Source organism: Cynoglossus semilaevis, chromosome 16, assembly GCF_000523025.1.
Source record: "Cynoglossus semilaevis isolate Cse_v1.0 chromosome 16, Cse_v1.0, whole genome shotgun sequence".
In the NCBI taxonomy this organism is placed as follows: domain Eukaryota; kingdom Metazoa; phylum Chordata; class Actinopteri; order Pleuronectiformes; family Cynoglossidae; genus Cynoglossus; species Cynoglossus semilaevis.
Window position 1 is genome coordinate 11377255 of NC_024322.1, and position 20474 is coordinate 11397728.

At 40.2% G+C, this 20474-nt stretch overlaps 1 protein-coding gene across 4 annotated transcripts in view; it reads left to right on the forward strand.

The window, feature by feature from the left end:
* The window catches only part of myo3b (myosin IIIB), a 55807-nt gene that overhangs the window by 11940 nt on the left and 23393 nt on the right, over window positions 1–20474 (forward strand). For 3 of the 4 annotated variants that reach the window (XM_025063764.1, XM_008328638.3, XM_008328641.3), the window contains 19 exons: window positions 224–289; window positions 2090–2245; window positions 4252–4336; window positions 4545–4661; window positions 4788–4892; window positions 5029–5112; window positions 5193–5395; window positions 5917–6015; window positions 6088–6202; window positions 6291–6417; window positions 6653–6863; window positions 7985–8132; window positions 9251–9404; window positions 9540–9628; window positions 10312–10441; window positions 16418–16497; window positions 17217–17237; window positions 18317–18394; window positions 19057–19262. In XM_025063764.1, coding sequence (XP_024919532.1) covers window positions 224–289; window positions 2090–2245; window positions 4252–4336; window positions 4545–4661; window positions 4788–4892; window positions 5029–5112; window positions 5193–5395; window positions 5917–6015; window positions 6088–6202; window positions 6291–6417; window positions 6653–6863; window positions 7985–8132; window positions 9251–9404; window positions 9540–9628; window positions 10312–10441; window positions 16418–16497; window positions 17217–17237; window positions 18317–18394; window positions 19057–19262 — 2274 coding nt within the window. The remainder of the gene's footprint in view (window positions 1–223; window positions 290–2089; window positions 2246–4251; window positions 4337–4544; window positions 4662–4787; window positions 4893–5028; window positions 5113–5192; window positions 5396–5916; window positions 6016–6087; window positions 6203–6290; window positions 6418–6652; window positions 6864–7984; window positions 8133–9250; window positions 9405–9539; window positions 9629–10311; window positions 10442–16417; window positions 16498–17216; window positions 17238–18316; window positions 18395–19056; window positions 19263–20474) is intronic. The other variant, XM_008328639.3, reaches the window with a different exon arrangement.

Here is a 20474-nt window from a genome sequence, read left to right on the forward strand (position 1 = left end):
TTGTCACTTTTTTTCTGGGGCTGCCATGGACCTGGACTCGGACCAGACGAGAAAAACTCTCCCACAGGAGCCTGATGGTCATTCTCTGGCTGCCGGCCATTTTTTATCAGCCGAGTCAGGAGAGACAGAAACAAGGCTTTAATTTGAAGTGATGAGCATGTGATCAGGAATAAATATTGTCAGTTTTTGCTCATGAGTTTGTTATGTTTATGTTTCATTTCAGAAATCCTTCCCCAACATTAAGAAATCCAGATCAGTGGTGCAGGAGCTTCAGCCACTTCATCAGCCAGTAAGTGTCTGTCAGTAACTGTGAGTTATTAGTCATTAGTCTATCTGTCTGTCTGTCTGTCTGTCTGTCTGTCTGTCTGTCTGTCTGTCTGTCTGTCTGTCTATATTCTAAATTGTTCAATTTTTTAAAGCCCCTTTTCCTAACATTTTATCATCTTTTATTATTATTACTTATCTCATCAACTGATTTTGTTTTGCTGTGTTGGAAAGAATATAACATTATATAGCATTTGTCTTGCAGCTAAGTGTCGTTCTTCATCTATGAAATGATATACAGTATTTGACTTTTCAGTTCACACATCTGTCATTATACAAGGGAAGGAATTGATGAAAATGTAAACCGGATCTCCTGCCTGATATTTGCTCTTATGTGATAAAACAAACGTTGCGCATGAAAAGGCTTGGTGGGAAGAGCTGAAGATCAGCTGTAGCATGTTTTCTGTGGAACATGGAGGCACCTGAAATTGATATTTTATAGCCAGATTCTATCATTGCTCTTGTTTATCTGTTCATTGACTCTCATTTGTGTAAATCTGCCACAGAGGAACAAACTAATTCGCCTGAGTTATCGGCTGCATCTGAGGCTCAGATAACTTCTCATTTCCTCCACTGTGCAAAGCTAATAACATCAGGGGCAGCTTGTAATGGTTGTTGGGGATATACAGCTGTAATATCAGCTACGTAGGTGTGTGAGTCTGAGGCATAATGAGAAAATAAAGTTTAATTTGTCTGGAGAATTATTTGAAAAACTATTTGTGGAGTCATGGTTTTCTTTGTGCTGGAGCCTCAGTGTGAGTAATAATAATTAAAAAATAAATAAAAACACCAAACATCTTAGTCATTTTGAGCAGAGCTAAACCAGCACCACAGTAGTTGTAGTGTTTTCCCTGCCTATATGTGATCTGGGGCTAATTGATTATGTGACATCAGGTCTGAAAAGACAACAACAAAACAAAGAGTCCTGAAAGGGAAAGGGATGGACAATGTTATCAAAATTTGCAGCCTGTTTGTGACGTCTTTTCAGCTGCGTCAGACCTGAACTGCTGTGTGTTTGGAGGCGTCAGGCAGGGTAGTTCTCAGGATAATAAATCCATCACCAGGAATCTGTACTTGTGCATCCTAAAAGCTGACTTCTGTGACAAAGTGGTCTGCCCTGCAGCTTAGCCCTGCTAATAGCAGCAACCTCTGCTTAATGTCCTGGCGCTAATGAATTCACAGAATTAACTTTCGGAGCCAAACAAACTGATAAAAGCAACGGAATTTGGGTGCAGATTAGAAGGGTTGTAATTAGATACCTCTCCCTGCAGTGTTTGGGGCTGTAGCACTCACACAGATGCTGAAAGTCTTTAGCTGAACTAATGAACTGTGCAGATGTAGATTGTTGATGCATGCTTGCATCCTTCTAATTTTAGGACGTGTTTGTCTGTGTTTGCATTGTGTGCTGCTGTCGCAATCAATATTGTGGGAAAGGCTTTGTGCCCAAGCCAAACTAATACTAAAGTGTGTAGCTGCTGGCCTGTAACGCAGAGCCACGTCAGCTGTTAGCAAACACTGCACATGACTGATAGGACTCAGTGCCACAGTGTGTGCTCTGTTTGGGCCCGGGGACCATGGTGACGGAGACCATGTGGTACCTGCAGACCCAGAATGTCAGATAAGTCACACTGCTGCTGCTGCTGCTGCTGCTGCTGCTCATCCTGACAAATCAGCTCTGACACGTTCAGGTGATTGTGTTGGGGTTTTATTTCCAATTAAAAGACGGGTGAAGATATTCAGTTGTCATGCTTGTGTTTTTATGAAGGTGCCTGATAAAGGATTTTGAGGCACGTCCATCTGCCACACACCTCCTGGAGCATCCCTTCATCAAACAGGCCCATGGCAAAGAGATGGCTCTACGTCAGCAGCTTGCAGCTCTCATCCAGGAACAGCAACAAGCGGGCTGCAAAACTAAAACCAAGTAAGCAATCCTTAATTTGAAGTAAAAAAAAGGCAAAGATTATCACGTAAGATTTAATCCTCACTGCACCCAGCCTCTAGACTGTTAGTGACTTGATTTTATTTATCCAGTAGGGGGCAGGCTCTCATCTGCTAACAGTCAGCGAGAGCGGTAATAATGAGGAGATGCAGGAATAGACAAACTGGTGTGTGATTAAAGAGAAGTTACAGGAGTGTGACTAATTCACGGAGAGTGAGAGACTAAAATTAGTTTAAAAAAAAAATTTAGACCAGTGGAGGTGACAAACACTGTATGGAGAGTCCACACCACAGACCACTTATCACCGTCTGATCAAATAGTACTAGAACAGATGAAATAGACAAGGAGTCTGGACACAGTCATCATGTTTGAATCCCTTTTTGCTTATGACTAAATATTAGTTTAAAGACGATAGTGAGACACATATGATTATGATTCAGTCATATTTTTGAAAGCAGAAATGATAGTATATAGATAGATATTTTATAAGCACTTTAAAAAACTTCAGCCTTTCAAATGACAAAAGTATATTCAGAAAAGCCATGTTAATATTTCTTTCATCTGAAAAACACTGGAGAAGGAGTATTTCTCATTTCTCTCCAGAGCTCCTTTTTATTCAGAGAGGAAAAAAAGTCCCCGTGATATACTGGTGAATTCCCGACTCTGACTTGAGTTTAATCTTCATTATAAAGGAGTTTGCTGAACTTGCCCTTGACTCTGTCCTGAATCGGTGCCAGCTCTGTTTACTCCAGAGACCATGCAGAGTCGCAGCCTGAGCCTGAGCCTAAGTCTGAGCCTGAATTCCTGTCCACAGTCAAAGTGGATAATGGGATTATGAGCTTGTAGGGCGAGAACTGCTCCCGCTCTCTGGTTTTAGTCTCTCATGCCACAGATCGACACACAATGACTGTCGATAAGAATGAAGACGCAGAGAACTTGAAAGTAGATGCCCTAGGTGGAAGGGTATGATTGACTTCAAAGCAGTGGAAAGGTATGGGCCCCAGGTCTTTGGTCTCCATCTGAAGGGACACGATGACAATATTCACTTTATAGCTACTGAGTCGTTCCACCATTGTCAGAATACAAAGTGAATACAAAGGCAGACACTGCTTCTAACCTGGAGCATCAATATCTGAAATTCTGTAACATGATTTCAAAATGTTTTCCATTTAAAAATTGATGCATCTTGAATTTATTACTTTTGACTTTTTGGGGGGATCTAAAAAGTATCTTGATGCAAGTAGAAGTAAGATTTCATTTGTCTGTACAGCAAAAATAGGCTACACAATAAATCTAAATGAATTTAAACATTCTTTTTATTTAGTGAAATATATATATATAATATATATATATATATAAAAAAACAATATATGTAACAGTAAAGATAAAGATTTTTCCTCATGGTAGCTCTTGCTAACACTGTGTTTTTAACCAATAGATAAAGCTGTAAATATGTATTTGATTCACTGTTCTAAACAAATTATGTGGTCCAAGTGTCTTAACAATCACCTTTAGGCTGCGACCCACCATTTGAGAAACACTGCTCGAATATTCAAAATGTGTGTGCATGATTACTGTCAGTTGTTACTTTTATGGAGACTCAATAACACACTGCACCCTAACAGCAGTAGAATGTTGTTCCTGCACTTTAATCCTGTGCAGTGGACAAACACGGACAAAAGCCTTTTTTTCTGCGTCTTTTTTCTCACACTCACTGACGTCCCCCGGGACCATTTCCAGTCCCATATGGATCCAGATGGCTCAGTGTTGACCTCTGCCCACTGGGGCTCGTTGGAAAGTGATAGGTCAAAACACAGATGAAGTGCAATCACTGGCTGTGATAATAGGAGATGTTTCCCCTGGGAGATCTTTGAAGGACTCCACACCAACCTTGGAAGTGACTGGATCTTGGATGCAGCTGTTTTTCTACATTGGCTCCCACTTTATGTCTTTCTGATGCATTATCATCTCCTTGGCTTCATACACAGGCACGAGAGGATCAATACTCGTAAAACCCTCATAATAGAGAGCTGTCCTGATGATGATCTGGTAAACCTGGAGTTTTTAGACGAGGTGAGATTTAAGGTCTTATCTCATCATGCATTGATCCACCCAAGGTACAATGTTCTTGACGCCATGTTTTCTTTACCTCACCTCTGTTACTGTGGGACGGTGAGGTATTGTCTTCACCCTGTCCTACCTGGCATTGTACTACCCTACTGCCCCACAGGGGGGCGAGGTTGCTTTCTTTGATTGGCCTGCTTTATTGCCCTGTCTGCAGGAGACAATAATCAGCCACCTCCATAAGAGGTATGATGAGCTGCAGGTTTACACCTACGTGGGTGACATCCTCATCGCTCTCAACCCTTTCCAGAGCCTCAGCATATACTCTCCAAAGGTGATGTATCATCCAGGAATATGGACACTCCACACCACAACAATTAAAGATGAAGTTAATGATTGGCATGATTGATCGACTTTAAAACAACAAAATGGTAAAGAATATGGCCATGTTGTTTTGTAGTTTTCTACATTATACCATGGTGTGAAGCGAGGTGACAACCCTCCACACATCTTTGCTACGGCGGATGCAGCGTACCAGGGCATGGTGACCTTCTCCAAAGACCAGGTATTCTGCAGAAAAAAATATTCAATTTGTGAACATTGCATGCTATGTTTATAAAATAAAAAGCTCATCATAACCTTAATTTATTTTGGGAATGTATGTGCAAATTGAATTTATTTTATCTTTCATTTTTCACCAGTGTATTATAATAAGTGGTGAGAGTGGAGCTGGAAAAACAGAAAGCGCTCACTTAATTGTCCAACATCTCACCTTCTTAGGAAAGGTAATAACAGAAACCGTTTCTCCAGTTTAAACACTTCATATTCTAACCCAGATTTAAGGTTCTTTTTTTTTTTTTTTCAGGCAAATAATCGGACGTTGCGAGAGAAAATATTGCAGGTGAACCCTCTCGTTGAGGCCTTTGGAAACGCCTGCACGGCCATTAACGATAACTCCAGTCGCTTTGGAAAGTACCTGGAGATGAAGTTCACACCCACTGGTGCCGTCATTGGTGCCAAGATATCAGAATATCTGCTGGAGAAGTCCAGGGTCATCAAACAGGCTGTGTACGTAGAGTTCTCCCACTGTTTAGGACCTGAGCAATGAAAGAATGAACACTGACTGACAAGCTTGACATTGATTAAATACAACACAGTGATCTTGTTATTCATGAGATTATTCGCATTCCTTTTTACATATTTTTCTTTTTGCAAAATTAATGCATGATGGGAGCTTCAAGAAATATATGAACTAATGCCAACAAGTGGAAAATGAGGAACACTTGTCTATTGGTTTTATTTTGCTTTTAAAAAAAAGTCAGCGACACCAAACACCAGAAATCTGATCTAAGAAAACGCTAAGAAAAATCATGAAAATAGCTTTTATTTTACTTATTTTGTCTCAAGACTTGGCCAGTGTAGTTTTAGGAACATTGTGACAAATCCACAGCTCTGTGTGTCACTGGTGTTGTGTTGAAGTTGGATGTTATGCCAAGTCATTGCTGCTTGCAGCCTTTTGTCCAGATGTTTTATTTGGTTGAACTGATTTTCTGGTGAACTTCTCATTGTGCTGTTGCTTTGTCTTCTAGGGGAGAGAAAAACTTCCACATATTTTATTATATATACGCTGGACTTTACCACCAGGACAAGTTAAAAACGTTCAGGCTGCCTGACAGGACCCCACCCAGGTTAGGGACGCCTTTTTAATTTTGGCACACATTTGTGAAAATCCCAGTTCGTGACACTGTCTTGACCTGCAGGTACATCGACAGTCAACACTCCAAAGTAATGCAGGACATTGTCTCCAGTAAACTGTACAAGGAGCAGTTTGATGCCATTCAGGAGTGTTTCACCAACATTGGCTTCACTGAAGAGGTATTCAAACAATCGACACGGTACGTTCTCATGATTTGAACCACAGACTCATCTCATTTTTATGTTTTTCTTTTGGGTCCTTTTGTAGGAAGTCAACTCTGTATACAGGATTCTCTCAGCCATTTTAAACACAGGTGACATTGAATTTGCTGCCATCACGTCCCAACACCAGACTGATAAAAGTGAAGTCCCAAACTCAGAGGCCCTGGAGAATGGTGAGAGATGCTGTTTGTCAAACTTGTCTATATTTTCTTATTTTAGCCTCAGGGACAGGAAAGTTTAATGGTGTCACCATTAAAGAAAGACATGTGGGATGATTTAGGTCAGAGTGAAAAGGAAAGTCTAGGTTTTATGATGTTTGTCTCCTTGTGTGATGATTTGCAGACTCTGTTGTTACATTTTCAGAGAGTGACTTTTCATTTTACAGTGAAGAAACTTTTTTCTTTCCAGCTGCCTCTCTCCTCAGCATTGGTCCTGAGGAGCTTCAGGAAGCTCTGACCTCCCAGTGTGTGGTCACCAGAGGGGAAACCATCATCCGCACCAACACAGTGGACAAAGCTACGGATGTCCGAGACGCCATGTCCAAGGCTTTGTACGGACGCCTCTTCAGCTGGATAGTGAACCGCATCAACTCCCTGCTGCAGCCTGACATGAATATCTGGTGAGAAAGTTTTCAGATAATAAACATCAGTGACATTCACTGTTCCTTTCCTTTTTATTTCTATGTCTCAAACCATCAGCTTGAGTTTCTGCAAAGCTCTGTTGACCTTTATGAAGGTCTGCGCAGGCAGATACAAACCTGCGGGGGAGAATATCAATGGACGAGCAAAGAGGGAGCAAAAATATGATTCAATAAATTTTTGATACTTAGTTGCGTGCTGAGAAAATAATGTTGCGATGATTAAAAAGACTTCAGAGAAACCTCAAAGTGCTGTTCATTGATCCAAAAAGAGTTCCTTCATAAATATGGACACCGACTGCCCTCTCTGAGACATACAAAAACCAGGGTTCCAGCTCTGCATTCCACTCATCATGGCTGTCTTCTTATTGCCATTAATAACCAGATAGTACCGGCTAAAGGTGACCTCTGCATACAGCAGTCGGAGAGTGATCACGAAAAGTAGCAGCTCTGAGCTATGAATACAAAACACAGAGTGTTAAATTAGCAATTGGCCTTTTTCAACATGTGTGACTGCTGTTAGAGGTCACACAGCACTTTGTGTGAGAAAAAAAACCCATAAACACAGTTCATTTAAATGACTGAATGTAGACGTGCATGATGGTAAGTTCATTTGCAGCAACACTGCCCTGTTTTTAAAAAGCAAATTTTAACTTTTTGTTAGTTGTATATGTATGTGTACTGTATAACGATTAATCACGATTAATCAAGATAAATTAACACTTCTAAATATGACAAAAAACTTTTTTTCTGTATTATGTTAGATCTGAGAGACAAATAACAGTAGGTAGATATATGTTTTTATGTGTGAATAATCCAAATAATAGAATATGGAAAATGTCAACAAAAATATGCAAAAGTATAACATAAAATTAAGTTTCAAAGAGTCAGTGGATTTTAGACATTACAAGACAAGAAAACCATGTTATATTTTTACTGGTTTAGATATCTCATCAGACTAGTGTGTCCTGACCAGACTCTAGATTTGGGCTGAACTTGATTATCATTAAAGTTTTATCAGTTATTATTGGCTGCCGGGTCTTTGCGTTTTCAATTATGTAGGGAACTTCACTTTGTTTGTCCTCTTTTCCTCTCCTTTGAAGTGCTGCTGAGAGTGGCATGAATGTGGGAATCCTGGACATCTTTGGATTTGAAAATTTCACAAAGAACTCCTTTGAGCAACTGTGCATCAACATCGCAAACGAGCAAATACAGTTTTACTTCAACCAGCACATATTTGCCCTGGAACAGGTGAGTGTCACACTCACAGAAAGGCTATAAATAGACTTTTACAGGCTTAAAGGCTTAAAGTTATTACCACTAGTTTAATTCCCTGTGGCTACAGACATTATTAAACCACACAACCATTTCATTATTTGTCTGGTGTTAACATGCCCGTCCCACAAGTGATGTTTACATTTCACTTGCAGCCTTGTGTCAGAGTACGTATAGGAGAGTTTATACCTTGGTTTTACCTCCTGAATGAGTCTTTTAATTGATTTAATTAGATCGTTTACCCTGAAGTCTGACGAGTCTCTATTTTTACTGATAGAAATTAATGCACTTTTGTTGTAATGGCTTCAAATCTATATGTCTAATTGTTTTGGTTTGGGTGTGTGTTTTTTTGTTTGAGGGTAAAGCCAGAGGAGTTCTTCATTAGATTTTATTTATTCATTTATCCATTCATTATTTATCATTTAATGCTTATCAGAGTTTTAAAGGAGCTGGAGCTCAATCTCAGTCACCTATTGCCCTGGTTTCTGACATGGGTTTCTAAATTTATAAGTAAAGCTGGCAATAATCTGCTTTATTTTGTCTGAAAAAATTGGTTTAAGTGACTTAGCAAAATTGGGGTTTTTATTAGATTTTTTAGCAAGCATTTCTTTCTTTTCTTTGAGCAGATAAGACTAAACAAAAAAAGAAAAAGAACTGCACTTTTTAAGCAGCCTTTGTTTAAGCTTGTATGTCAGAAACATTCAGTGTAAAATGACCTACAATTGATGATCATTTAGTTCCACTGGCTCTGTCGTATCTGTAAAATCTATTTAATGAAGACCTTTTGATGTGAGTCAATGATAAATATAACGATGTGGCTTTGGTTGGTTTTGCAGTTGGAAACAGACTATGAATAAATAAGTGACTGTGGTTGTTAGTCCTGAGCTCATTGGTTTAATAGATGCAGTAAAGTCTTCATTATTACTCACACAGCACTGAGGTGTTTGGTTTGGTCAAGTCGATGCTTTTTCATCAGCAACACGCTGAAATGGTTTTCATCCCAGATTTTTTGTCACATTATAAATTGTGAAATATGTTCTATTGTTCTATTTTTGTCACATTATAAATTGTGAAATATCTTGTGTTCTATTTAGATGGAGTATCAGAGTGAGGGGGTGGACGCCAGTCTGGTGGAGTACGAGGACAACAGGCCAATCCTGGACATGTTCTTGCAAAAGCCCATGGGCCTGTTGTCCCTGCTGGATGAGGAGAGTCGCTTCCCGCAGGCCACTGACCACACTCTAGTGGGTAAGACCGGAACTGCACCTTAAACGTCTAACTATATTGTATAATTCTGTTTAAAAAATACTACTTGGTTAATCCTTCTCTTTTTATATGAAGTTATATTGAAAATATTTTGTTTTATTAATTCTCATTCTACAGATAAGTTTGAAGACAATCTGCGCAACAAGTATTTCTGGATCCCAAAACGTATGGAGCTTTGTTTTGGAATCCAGCATTACGCAGGAAAGGTATTACAAATATTGTCAAGTTTTACCTTCATGTATCAGACCAAATGCAAATGACAATATGGAGAAAGTAATTTTATCATTAGATCAATGTTCTCATTGAATCTTTTTTTGTTTTTCGCTGTTAGTTGTTTTTATAACGATTTGAAGCCACGCTGGAATGTTCATGCATCGACTTGATTTGGAAATGCTAATTTACAATCATTTGTATAATTTTAGAAAACCTGTCGGGTTTATTTTTCACTTAGTCAAAATGTTTGGTTTCTCATTCAGCCTGAGGAGAAGCACAGATGCGACGCGATGCTTAGTTCCAGTCAAGTATGTCATAAAGTCACAACAACGTGACAATGAAAGAGCATGAAAATCATCCCAACCACAGAAAGGAAGCAGTTGCTGTCAGTTGTTAGTTGTAGCACATGAACTCAATGGGCTGTGAAAATATCATTTTAAGTTAGAGAAAAAAAAACTAGGAAACAACAAATACAAACATAAACCAGTTTTTAGTGTGTGTTTAATGTTATTATGATGTCATTAGGTTTTGTTGTCAATATTTTGGCATACAAACAAACTTATGAATACAAACAACTATACAGTTTTAATGTGATCTGCTCTTCGCTGCACTGTCCACATCAGTAGACCAACAATTGTATTCATTGTTTGTTTTTTTTTATATTTCAATTTACCAGGTAATGTACAATGTGAATGGATTTCTGGAGAAAAACCGAGACACTCTTCCTGCCGACATCGTGGTGGTGCTGAGGACGTCAGAGAACAAGCTTCTTCAGCAGCTCTTCTCCAGTCCTTTGACTAAAACAGGTGAGTTCCTATAGGTTCCAATAAAATATAGGAATTTATATAAGCCACCTATACAATACCTTTGTGTATGTGTGAAATCTGCAGCCCTGACTTAAACAGGAACATTATTCTTGATAGAAAAGGAAAAGTTCTCTTTGTTAGAAATGCCTGGTTCTGATTGTGCGACTCTTCACATTCAGGTAAGTGGGTTTTTTTCTCCCCCAGCACTTCCTGGTCCCCCTTCATTTCAAGCCTCTGTGTGTGCAGTGCTGGGATAAATCTGCAGTCTCCATTATCTCCTGAGAGGCTCAGCTCTCTGCACGCCACGCTGTTTTTATTTTCACTAAGCTGTCCCTCTTGGTTTCCCACTCCTGAATGCTATCTGCTGCATTGTGGGTGCAGTGGGATATATTCTTATGATAAGGTTTCTAAATACCCGGGGGATGAAGAAACAGTATTTAGAGAACACAAAAGCAACTCTTCCCACCTCCTCTCTGTTAGTTAAATGACGGTAGTAATGATCTCGTCATTAGCCGCAGCGCGGGCCTCCTGGTCACTTGACTTAGCTGAAGCGCTAATAGATGTGTTAAATTATCAGATTCTCCTCGTCTTTCTTTATCTCGGCTAAGCCACATTATGTGATTCACTTCCTTTTTAGGGACCTGTAAATGTCTGATTCCACTCTCCAATGCCATTAAAAAGAGCCTCAATTCACAAAAGGCACCTTAGCTGAGATGCTGACAGGAAGTCTGGGAGATGCGTCTGTAAACTTCAATTGCACGTTGTGCACAGGGGAGTCTTCAGCCACTTCCTTTAGCAATTAATAGCATTGGTGGAGTACGCGTTATAAAAACAAATTCAATGAACACCTAATGCTCGTGCACAGAGTCGATGAATGGAAACAAAGACATGCAGCGATGGTTAGGGCTGGTGACACTTCTTTTGTTCTGCTGCACTTTTGTCTGCTCTCACATTTAGAATGTCATCAGACAGAAACTGTAGTCTTAAACCTTTATGCTCCTAAAAGCTGCGTTGACCCATGTCTCAGTCTAAGATTCCTGGTTCAGTGAGAGCATGTTTGTCTGCAGAAAACTGTGTTTCTAAGTTATTTCTGAGAAGTTTTTTTATGAAAATGCAGATCATCTTATCAGATAAAAAAAGCTACGAAACACTCGGCTCCAGCTTATCGTCCTGGAAAAGATGGAGCAATGTTTACGGCGAGATAACATATAGGAAAAAATAAAAATCTGTTCTTCAGGGTAAAGTCTGAGAGGGAATTTAATTTGCATTCTGTAGATTGTAGATTCACTTTTATCTGTGAAATTACCATTATCTGAGGGATCAGATGGAAATCTGTTAGACACCACGGTGGCTGCACACGCCAGTTTATCAGTGTCACCACTAGAGGACTCTGTCATAGAGCTGCAGCCTGACACTGTGGTGTTCAATCTGCTCTGATGTAGTGAACTGGACACGTCTAAGTGTCTCTCTTTTATTCATAAAGTGTGGCAATACTAATAGACAATTCTTTCCATAACCTTGTTTTATTTTCTCCTTAGTATTTTAGAGCCACTTTGTTGATGGAAAGTACCTCCTCTTTGGTTGAGGTTTGGTGCAGATTCATTCGTGTAGTGTCAAAGATGTAACACCTGCGTTGTAGTTTGTGAAGTGTGACAACAATAAAATAAAAATGTGGAATTTATAAATGCAAAGACAAAGCTGGCCTTTGGAGGAACTGGACTAAAAATAACTAAGTAAGCTGCCAAATAAAAAAGTTCACATTCGTAACTCTTCAAAGATGACCCTCGCTGGATAAAACATTAAAAAGATTTATGATCACCACTGCACACCACTTGTTTTTGTATTTAATCTGGTTTCAAACTTTAAACAGACACAGTCCATTTTAAAGTATTGTTTCATGATGACACCGAGACTCTACCTACTTTATTCTCCTCACACCAGATTGAGAACGTTCGGCTGAGCACCAGCCCGCTTCCTGTTTGGAGAACAGTAGGGAACTAGGAAGAAAGTAGGTCCCAGACAGTAGAAAGCTCGCAGGTGGTGAATGGTGTGGCCACTTGAGCTGTGTAGAATGTGGGTCCTTCAGCTTGGACATGTGGTGGTGTTTTGTCAGAGGAAGCTGGTTGTATTTACATGGACAAATTCCTCAGAGCCCCGGCCGTTCCTAGATCGGGGATCTCTGTTTGAATTGGCAGGGTTCAGTCAGGCCTACTGGGCCTGGCCCGGCCTGGCCCGGCCTGCTGCTTCAGTATCAGGCTCCGAAAGTGTGTATCTGTGTGTGTGTGTGCATGTTTATGTAGTCTCAGGGCAACAGGGCCCTGCTGGTTGTGGCAGAGCACATACACACTGCTCCTCAGGGTGGAAAATGGAGTGATGTACCTCCTATGAAAACAAGTTCACTGAAGTGTTAATGTACATTCCCTTTTTTTTTTTTTTTTGACAATTTTGTCAACAACAAACTACAACTATAAAACATTGTAAAAAATTAATTAATATTAATGAAAAGCGTAGTGTCCAATAAAATATTAAAATATCTAGATGATGAACCAGAACAAAGAAATCCTAACCACTGGACCATATGGGATGTAAGAATAGCTAGTTGGTGTAATACCACAAAGCTACCATCTGTACAGTATGTGGCGCTCTAAACATGTTTTTAAGTATGGTTTTTAAATGAAATATTGAACCCAGTATTAAAAGCTGAATTATTGTCGGCTCATCACCACGTCTGTCGTTATCTCATAACAAACGTGAAGGTGAAGAAGTTCACTTCCACCCTGCGTGTTGGACAGCTTACACTGTAGTTTCACGTGCCGAGATGAAGCCTCAGTTCTTCAGTCGTCCGTGTCTCCCTTCATGATATGACATGATATGAGGTGCTCCTGTGTAGGAGAGACAGGCTGACACTTCAGCCCTTTGTTCTCCTCCAGTCAAAGCCTTATTTCATCCAGGGGATGACCATGACAGTCCTTACCCCGACTCACAGACACTCACCCGGTCTTACTTTTTATCCACATTGTGGCATCAGGTTTTTCGAGTCAGCAGTTGGTTGTTGTTGGCTCCACATACATCTGTAGTGAGGAGCCAGTTCTCCTAAGTCACATGGTACAACGTTCTCTGATAGATGCGACACTGTGTTGTCACTAAAAGCCAATTACACCATGCTCTTTGTGATGGATCTGCTCTGACAGTGGTGGATGGCATTTAAATCAACAGCCCCCGGAGTCATCTCTAGGCATTAACGATGGCGGTGACGGAGGGCTGCGGGGCGCTTTAATCTCATTTGCTTGGTTGCTGAGTTGAGTTTCTAGATCATATGTTTTCAAAAAACAGAGCGAGAGAGAGTTGAAGGAATGGAGCTGGCCTCCGCTCACTCAGCTCCAGATGGTCGCACTTTCTTACAACTGTGTATTGTCCCCCGTGTCGACAGCTCGATCCACAGCCTCTGAAGTACAAGGCACACGGTGGCACTCATAAAAGCGGGCAGGGAGGTGTCATATTGAACGCAGGCTTGCTTTTTAATCCTGAGCACACTGACTGTTCTTTTCAATAGAACCCAAATACAACTGCCAGCTTGAGCTTTTTTGACTTTCTTTTCCTGGAGTATTCTTGCTGGGCTTAATTTTCAGAGTGAACGCTCAGATGCACACACACACACACACACACACACACATGCTGGCAGTGCATGCCTAGAGCAACATGTTTGATGCAGAAATGATCAGTGAGACACTCAACCACCGCCTGTTTCTTAAAACTGAATGACCCTCGGACAAATACGCCCCCAACATTCTCTCCTCCTTTGTCTCATTAACCTTCTTTGTCTAATCTTCCATAGGGCTTTTTTAATCTAATTCATCACAGGGTAGCTATGGATTAATCATAATCTTAATAAATCATGATATATTAGATAAAATATAACAAAAAATACAACAAGACATAAACATCTGTATATACACAGATATATAAATAACATCAGGTAGATGTATGTGTTTTACTCCTGTATTTATTTGTGACCAATCAAAACAATTAAATTAATAATATGGACAAATGTACCAAAGTATAACTCAAGACTTCATAGACTTGTTGGTTCGAGTCATTACTGTGGATCTAATCGATGGGTCGTAGAACGTGTCGAGTGGTTCAAAACTTCGTTGAAGTTGTTCTACTGGTGGAATTATCAGAGATACAGTCTGCCCATGCCCCCAAAAAGTTAATTGGGTTTAATTCATAAAGGTATTCACACAATTGAGGCGTTTATTTTGACAGCCCTAGTCTTTAATTATTGTTTTCATTTTCACTTATGGAAATGTAGAAAATCCACTGCTGCTGTAAGAAATCATTTCCTTTAACCAGATCTGCTATACATGAAAAAAGTCCACTTTTTGTCTCAGTCTGTGTTTGAATAGTTATAATCCACATCATTAGACAAGTTTTTAATTTAGAGGGTCCTCTTCTACTCTGGACATCACAGGTGTCCCCTTGGTTTCATGTCTCTGTAGGCAGAAATCTTTGAGGATGCTGACTATTAACCCCGCACTCTAATCATGCAGTCAGAGGGGGATCTGAAACTCACCAGGGGGAGGAATTAATGTGACTTGCTGAGGGAATACATGAAGAAAGCTGCGAGTGTCCGTGTGCCAGGCTTATAGGTACAACTGTCATCGTTCTCTCATCGCGGCGCGGCCCCTTCATCTCTTCTCTGATGGTGTCATGGAAGTGAGAGGCGTGAAAGCGCAGTGACACTCCGCGGGCCCGTTCCACTCGCAGCTCCTAATTCATCATGACAAATGTGCTCAGATGATCTGGGCCCAGCAGCACTAATGGGGAGAGGAGAGCGCGCACTTCATTTGCACAGAACCCACTTCAATTAATCCACCCAGCTTTACTCTGGGCTAATTGGAACGAGGCCCTCCCTGCCTGTGTGCTGCTAATGTACCAGACACAGTGGAACAGCGCCTCTTCTCCACCATCACATGCTTTGTCGCGTAGTTTTTTGCTGTGAATTCTGCTAAAGGGCTGATTGAGTTTATAAAAGACTTTCCCTGCGATCCTAAAAATAACACACATTTTCAAACAGGTTAATATTAGCAATCAGCTGATACACTTTGATGTCAAAAATATTTTATTCATTTTATGGTTGTTGTCCCAAATAGTCGATTTCAGTTTTCCAAAAAGGAGTAAAAACCTGACCCGATTGGCCCAGAATTAAGCTTATGTTGTGTTATGGCAAAAGACGATGCTGTGTTATTTGTCTTAATATTTATTTGTCAGTAATAAAGAAAAAGGGCACCTGTGTATTTGCATTTTAGAAGTTCTGTGTGTGTGTGTGTGTGTGTGTGTGTGTGTATTGTAGAAAATATGAAGCAGTTCTTGGCCTGGCACTGCAGCTTCATCTTAAAATCCTTACAGAGGTATTTCCTCCTCACCGTGCTCAGCTGCTCGGTTAACGCTGCCTCCTGTTTGTGCAGTCGTATTTTTTCCAAAGGTGTGTGTGGCACATCTGTGCAGCTATTGTTTATTCATGGAGTAAACCCTTTGAAATGTGTTAAGATACTTCCCACTCATTATAAAAATCCTGCCACCCATGGATTAGGACTTTGATGTCACCAATCCTGCTTCAAAGGCTTCTTTCACTGCTATTAATCACAGTTTAGCCTCTGAAGATAAAGCCAGAGAAAACATTTGGACATCTTGTGCAGAAACTTTGAAACTGTCGTGCATATGCTCACTTCATATGCTTTCCGCCGTGTGTGGGGCTGCTGTGCACGCAGCTGTAGTCCTGAGTCTACGGGATTGGCCACAGATTTATCCTCTGTCCTTGGGAACGTTACTGTCAGTACAGTAGTAAAGTAGTTCACCTCATTTCGTCACAGTTTTTTTTTTTTTCTCGAAGCAGCAGAATAAACCTTTTTGTGTCTTGAATACTTTTGAATATTACTCCTCGTGACTATTTTGTACTTGTTATGTTTTTAACAGGTAACCTGGCGACATCCAGAGCCCGAGTCACTGCAGCCTCGAGATCTCTGCCCCCGCAGCTCAGTTCAGGGCGGGTCAAGGTGAGACCTGTCCCACTGTTTGACAAATCAAAGCCCATTAAAACATTTAGTCTTTTATTAGTAGCTTACAGACATTTGATATTCTGTAGAAATATAAAATGCCATATTAATGAACTGCTCCTTTATGTTTGTGGTGATTCCACTTCAACACCTGCCATCTGGTGTCTGCACCATGAAAGTAGATTCTTAGACTCACTCAGTTACCCATTTACAGGTAATGGTTGGTTGAAGATAAAAAAATAGCATTTATTTTTGTTAATTTTCAATGTTTCATAAAAAGAAACACAATAAAAACATAATGTCCATGATTTAATTGTTCATTTTTTCCCTTTTTTTCTATTCTTATAACAACACATACTAAATTTGTTTTTGGCAGCTCTTCTGCAAGAAAGTCCTTTCTTTTCTTCCAAACTTGGGGCGGGGGGGTTAAAGTTCCTAGAATTCTACAAGAATGGAGAATATGTGTGTTACAATAACCATAAAGACTATCAAAATATTCGTCTCTAAAAAAACGTTAGACAGGTTAAACCTAAGACTTAGTGTGTAAGTATTTGGTCAAATCATAATATTTTTTTTCATTTTATTTTGTTGTTGTATTTCACAGTCTGTGACGAGTGTCGACAAACTCTGTGTTTCCCCTAAAAGCTTTACTTTTCATTCTTTCCACTTCTCTTTTCCTTCATGTTTGTATTCCTCATTTGCATGTGCTGTGCCTACAGTCTCCCAAATATCTCCTGAAGGTAAGACCTCTGTTATAAATACGCTCTTTACACCATCTCTCTATACTTTTCTCAGAAATCCCATTCTGGCTTTTAAGTACAAGATGTCTCTAAAAATACATGACTTCCTGAAATCTGCTGAACATCAACCTAATCCGAACTGAGACTTTCACAAACTTTGAATCATGTAAAGCTTCACTTTCCTAACATCAATCACAGCCTGGTTTTGGAAAAATGTAAATGATCTCTTTGAAGTTTTCTTTTCACCGTGCAGCCACAATTCTGCATTAATAATGTAAACAAAATCTCTGCTATGTAACTTTTTGACTTCAGAAATATTTAATATGGGACAAAAACAAAGAGTGACAATAAACCAACACACGTCCACCAGTTTCTCTTACACTGTGCAGGACTTTCCTTCAGCGACTCAGTGTGATTGATGTAATATGTATGCCGTCATGTTCACGATCAGACTGAAAGTGATCAGTAGGAACAAGTGTGCAGTCAGTAGTCTAGTGGTCGTCGGGGTAGTTAGAGTGTGTTCATACTCCTTTATGGTCCGATGTCAGAACAGCAGGTTTCAAATACGCTCATCGTTCTGTTTCATGTAAATCTTTGACGTACTACTTTTTCTTCCTTGGAAATAAAGAATTAACATGTGCTTGGCTACGTAGACGTACCATAAAATATCTACCGCATCATTAATTTTGATGAAGCCACGAACTGCAAAGGCCATTAGAAAGCTTAGATTGTGTCCTCGTTAATCCGTCGTAGTCAGGATGGCAGTCTGCGTGCTGACGGCTAGTCTCATTACTCAGAGTGCTGTGCAATCTTCCCATGCCCCACAGCAGTGCAGAATTATTCTCTAGATTGTTAGCTTTAAGTGTTTATGGGGCTGTGTTATACAGACAGCACAGTTAGTACAGCTGTGTACTCCCAACTGGGCCATTTAGAGGGAAGGAGTCCTGTAGTAATGGTACCTTTATCACTCAGAGCCCAGTGAGGACGTCAGGCGTCTCATTTGAATCTGCTGTCTTTGTATCTGATGCTCCTGGCCTGTCTGCCAGTGCAGGGTGCTCACTGTAAATGTGTGTGTTCAGGTGGACACCATGGAGATGATGAGACATCCTGAAGAAACCACCAACATGAGGAGACAGACTGTGGCCTCCTACTTCCGTGTAAGTGTTGTCTCTTTGCTTAGAACAAAGATCTCACTTATGATTACGTATCGATATAAAACTCAGGGCTGGGCAACAGTCACAACTCTAAGTCCCAATTACTCGCATTGTGTCTTGTGCATTTTACAAAAAAATAAGGTGCAATAAAATTTGCAAACCATTAAAACTGATGTGCATCAATGAAAAAAGCCATTTATGATTTCAAAATGTTCCTGTCTCTGTAGCTGGTGTTCTGATCCGGTTCATGTGAGAGCTGCAGCAGTCTTTGCACCAAAAACATTCAAAATAAAAAAATAAATAAAAACTTAGAAAAATAACTGTCATTTTCTTATTTTGTTTCTAAAAGTACAAAATGTACCGTCTCAGTGTTTAGTAGCTTTTAATGTAATTAAAGTGTTTGCCTTAATCACCACTAATCTTATTTTCTTTTTCTGGAGTTGACTTAATTATAACAATTAGAAAAAAAACAACTAATTGCAGTGAACAAGAGCCCAGGAGAGATGGTGGTTTTAACTGCAACTAGTTTCTTTAGAGCAATTATACTGCCCCCTATTGAAGTTATTTTCCACAAAAGAAAAAAAACAAAGACAGAGGGCAGTGCCACTACTGTGTAATGTGTAGATTACCATTGTACTGTAAGTGTACTCCTTGTGTCTGTGCAGTACTCCCTGATGGACCTGCTGTCAAAGATGGTGGTGGGACAACCACACTTTGTCCGCTGCATCAAACCCAATGATGACAGGCAGGCTCTGCGCTTCTGTAAGGAGAGAGTGTTGGTGCAGCTACGATACACCGGCATCCTGGAGACAGTCAACATCCGTCGGCAGGGTTACTCCCACCGCATCGCCTTCGAAGAGTTTGTCAACAGGTAAGAGAAGAGGAGGTTCGTCCCCTCCTTCATCCACATCACCCTGGAGATGGTGCAGAACAGGCGAACTGTGCACTCCATCCTGCAGAAACACAGGTCCTTTAATTAAACTAGTAAGCAGAGCATGAGGCGGACTAATTGGCAGTCATTAGTGAATCACAAAAAAAGGGCTTTAAAACTGAAGCCTGCAAAATATGGACCTAACTCAAACTCAAACGAGTTTGATGCAGTTCAATGCTGTTCACAGGGAGTTTGTTCCTTAACTCTGTGACCTGGAGAGGCTCAGATGTCGTCTCCGTGTCCCTTTGGTATATATTAGAGCACAATTAAAACAAGGCCTCCTCATTAGTGGAACATCATGTAAAGATGTTTTTTTTTTTTTGCCTTTTGAAAAATACGGAGCAGCATTGGACAGCTTTCCAAAACAGTAATGACACAAGAAGTAAAACTCTTGAACCGTAACCTCTCATATCTGAAAGATAACGTTCAGGTTTTCCCACCACTTCTGATGCACAAAGTTCAGATTAACTTTGACTTGTGTCTCATAAAAGATGAAAACTTTAAAGATGGCCGATTAGTGTCACTGATTCAGAAAGGCTCTAAAAGTCAGACTCAGGTAAACCTTTTACTATTGTCCCTCACATGTTGAACATTTACATGATTTGTAAATGTGTGTGTATTCCTCCTGCATGATGAAAGTGTGTGTAAACGCGTACTAAGACAGTGTTACCCCACACACCAGGCTGTCTTAGCTGGGCCTTACTGAGGCTGTCCAGACAGACTCAACTGCACTTCTGTTAAAACTGATTTCAATTTGTGTTCACATATCAAAGACTCGTCTGATGTTGCCAAGCACTGCTTTGTATTTACCATCAAAGAAATAACAGGTATCAACGGGAATTAGAATAAAAGGCTGCAGACTGAGGCGGCGATCGGACTTCAAAGATGTTTTTTTTTTCTTCTTTTTGTTGTTCTTCAAATTTTGACCAACACCAAAACTCGAGGGATTTACAAGGACTTCTGAGGCCTGAACCATGTTCCAAGGAAATTATGAGCGGTCATGTCACCCCCATGGTGCTATTTCACAAGAACGACATCATCCATATCAGTTGCTTGTTCCAGACTGTCAGTGATAAAACATGCAGTGTATGTACACTAACTGGATTCAACTGATGGCCATCGTCTGTGGTCACTGAAACAGGAGATGATGAG